Genomic DNA, 2,500 nt, shown 5'->3' on the forward strand with positions numbered 1-2,500 from the left:
AATTAATTTCAATTATTTTTTATCTCGCAATATATTTTCAATTCCTTTTCATCTCATAATATATTTCCATTTTTTAAATCCTTCAAATAACCAGGATTTCTCAAGGAGAATTATAATTATTTAAGGTGATTTGTTTTACGATGTTGTTTACCGTTTTTGTTTTGTTTATTTGCCCGTTTTCTGTTGTTATTTACATTTTTATTTTTTAAAATTCCTTTGTATCTCGTAATCTATTATCTTTTTTGTCGTCATATATTTTCAGTTCTTTTTTTCATCCTTCATTTAACCTGAAATTTCAAGACCGAGATTGACAATTCTTTAAAAGGCGATTTTTTTACGATGTGGTTTACCCTTTTTGTTTTATTTCCTTGTCCGTTTTCTGTTGTTGTTGTTGTTTACCTTTTTATTTTTTTTCAAATCCTTTTTATCTCGTGATATATTAGCTTTTTTATCATCACATATTTCCAATTCTTTTTTTCATCCTTCATTTAACCTGAAATTTCAAGACCGAGATTGACAATTCTTTAAAAGGCGATTTTTTACGATGTGGTTTACCCTTTTGGTTTTATTTCTGTCCGTTTTCTGTTGTTATTTACCTTTTTATTTTTTTCAATTGCTTTTTATCTCGTAATATATTATCTTTTTTATCATCATATATGTCCAATTCTTTTTTTCATCCTTCATTTAACCTGAAATTTCAAGACCGAGATTGACAATTCTTTTTAAAGGTGATTTTTTCCGATGTGGTCTACCCTTTTGGTTTCATTTCTTTGTCCGTTTTCTGTTGTTGTTATTTACCTTTTTAATTTTTTTTATTACGCTTCATCTCGTAATATATTATCTTTTTTAATCATCATATATTTCCAATTCTTTTTTTCATCCTTCATTTAACCTGAAATTTCAAGACCGAGATTGACAATTCTTTAAAAGGCGATTTTTTACGATGTGGTTTACCCTTTTGGTTTTATTTCCTTGTCCGTTTTCTGTTGTTGTTGTTGTTTACCTTTTTATTTTTTTTCAAATCCTTTTTATCTCGTGATATATTAGCTTTTTTATCATCATATATTTCCAATTCTTTTTTTCATCCTTCATTTAACCTGAAATTTCAAGACCGAGATTGACAATTCTTTAAAAGGCGATTTTTTATGATGTGGTTTACCCTTTTTGTTTTATTTCCTTGTCCGTTTTCTGTTGTTATTTACCTTTTTATTTTTTCAATTGCTTTTTATCTCGTAATATATTATCTTTTTTATCATCATATATGTCCAATTCTTTTTTTCATCCTTCATTTAACCTGAAATTTCAAGACCGAGATTGACAATTCTTTAAAAGGCGATTTTTTATGATGTGGTTTACCCTTTTGGTTTTATTTCTGTCCGTTTTCTGTTGTTATTTACCTTTTTATTTTTTCAATTGCTTTTTATCTCGTAATATATTATCTTTTTTATCATCATATATTTCCAATTCTTTTTTTCATCCTTCAATTAACCTAAAATTTCAAGAACGAGAAAACAAATCTTTAAAAGGTGATTTTTTCCGATGTGGTCTACCCTCTTTGTTTTGTTTCTTTGTCCGTTTTCTGTTGTTGTTATTTACCTTTTTAATTTCTCCTCATCTGGCCCTCTGGAAGGACGCGACTCAAGGCGGGAAATCCAAAGTAAGTTAAACGCGATTCCTTTGTCCATTTTTTGGCGGGAAGAGTCTGTTTTTCCGTTATTGTTGTTGTTGTTATTTATTGTTTTTTTCATTGTTGTTGGTATTCAAATTGTCGTTGTTATTCTTGTTGTTCTTGTTTTGTTGGTATAGTTGCTGTTTGTATTTCTGATTGTATTATTATTATTATTATTACTAATGTCGTTTATATTATTATTATTATTATTATTATTATTGCTATTATAATCACCATATTTATGATAGTTTTTTTCACCCACAAAACATATTGTGCAAAAAAAAAATATATATATAAATGATAATGATATATGTCTGCACTTATTAAACCCCCCAACTGCACCCCCACCCCCTCCGTAATCGGTTTGTTGTCTCGATTGTTACTTTATCACATTTTTCTCCTTTTCTCTTGTTCATTACCGTGCCGTCGCCTTTAGAAGCTCGAGTTCACCGCGTTCGGCTTGGCATTGTGTTCTCTCGGTCCAGCTGTTCTGTGGGTGCCTGTTTCCTTATTTATTGGTTTATTTGCTTATTCTTTCTTCTTTCTTTCTTCTTATTTTTCATTTTTCCTTTCTGCTTTCTTTTCTTTCATTTTTGGTTTACTCTTCCGCTTATTTTTCTTTCTTTTTGAATTTACTAACCTTCATTTTCTTTTTTTCTTTTTTTTCTTTCTTCCTATCGTTTTTTCTTTCTTTTCTTTCTTTCTTTAGTTCGTTCATTCTTTTTATTTTTTTCGGTCTTATATTCGTTCTTTCTCCCTTCTTTCCTTCCTTCCTTCCTTTCTTTCTTTCTTTCTTTCTTTCTCTCCATTCCTGATTCGCGTAAGTTTTCG

The 2,500-nt window shown here is 29.0% G+C and overlaps 1 protein-coding gene across 4 annotated transcripts in view; it reads left to right on the forward strand.

Annotated features, from left to right (window-relative positions):
• Nucleotides 1-2,500, forward strand: part of LOC138867189 (small G protein signaling modulator 2-like) — a 138,166-nt gene that overhangs the window by 88,601 nt on the left and 47,065 nt on the right. For 3 of the 4 annotated variants that reach the window (XM_070141941.1, XM_070141944.1, XM_070141942.1), the window contains exon 6: nucleotides 1,631-1,657. The exons of the other annotated variant lie outside the window; for it this stretch is intronic. In XM_070141941.1, the coding sequence (XP_069998042.1) occupies nucleotides 1,631-1,657 (27 nt within the window). The remainder of the gene's footprint in view (nucleotides 1-1,630; nucleotides 1,658-2,500) is intronic. 4 annotated transcript variants of the gene reach the window in all.

The sequence above is a fragment of the Penaeus vannamei genome, chromosome 28 (assembly GCF_042767895.1).
Source record: "Penaeus vannamei isolate JL-2024 chromosome 28, ASM4276789v1, whole genome shotgun sequence".
Classification (NCBI taxonomy): domain Eukaryota; kingdom Metazoa; phylum Arthropoda; class Malacostraca; order Decapoda; family Penaeidae; genus Penaeus; species Penaeus vannamei.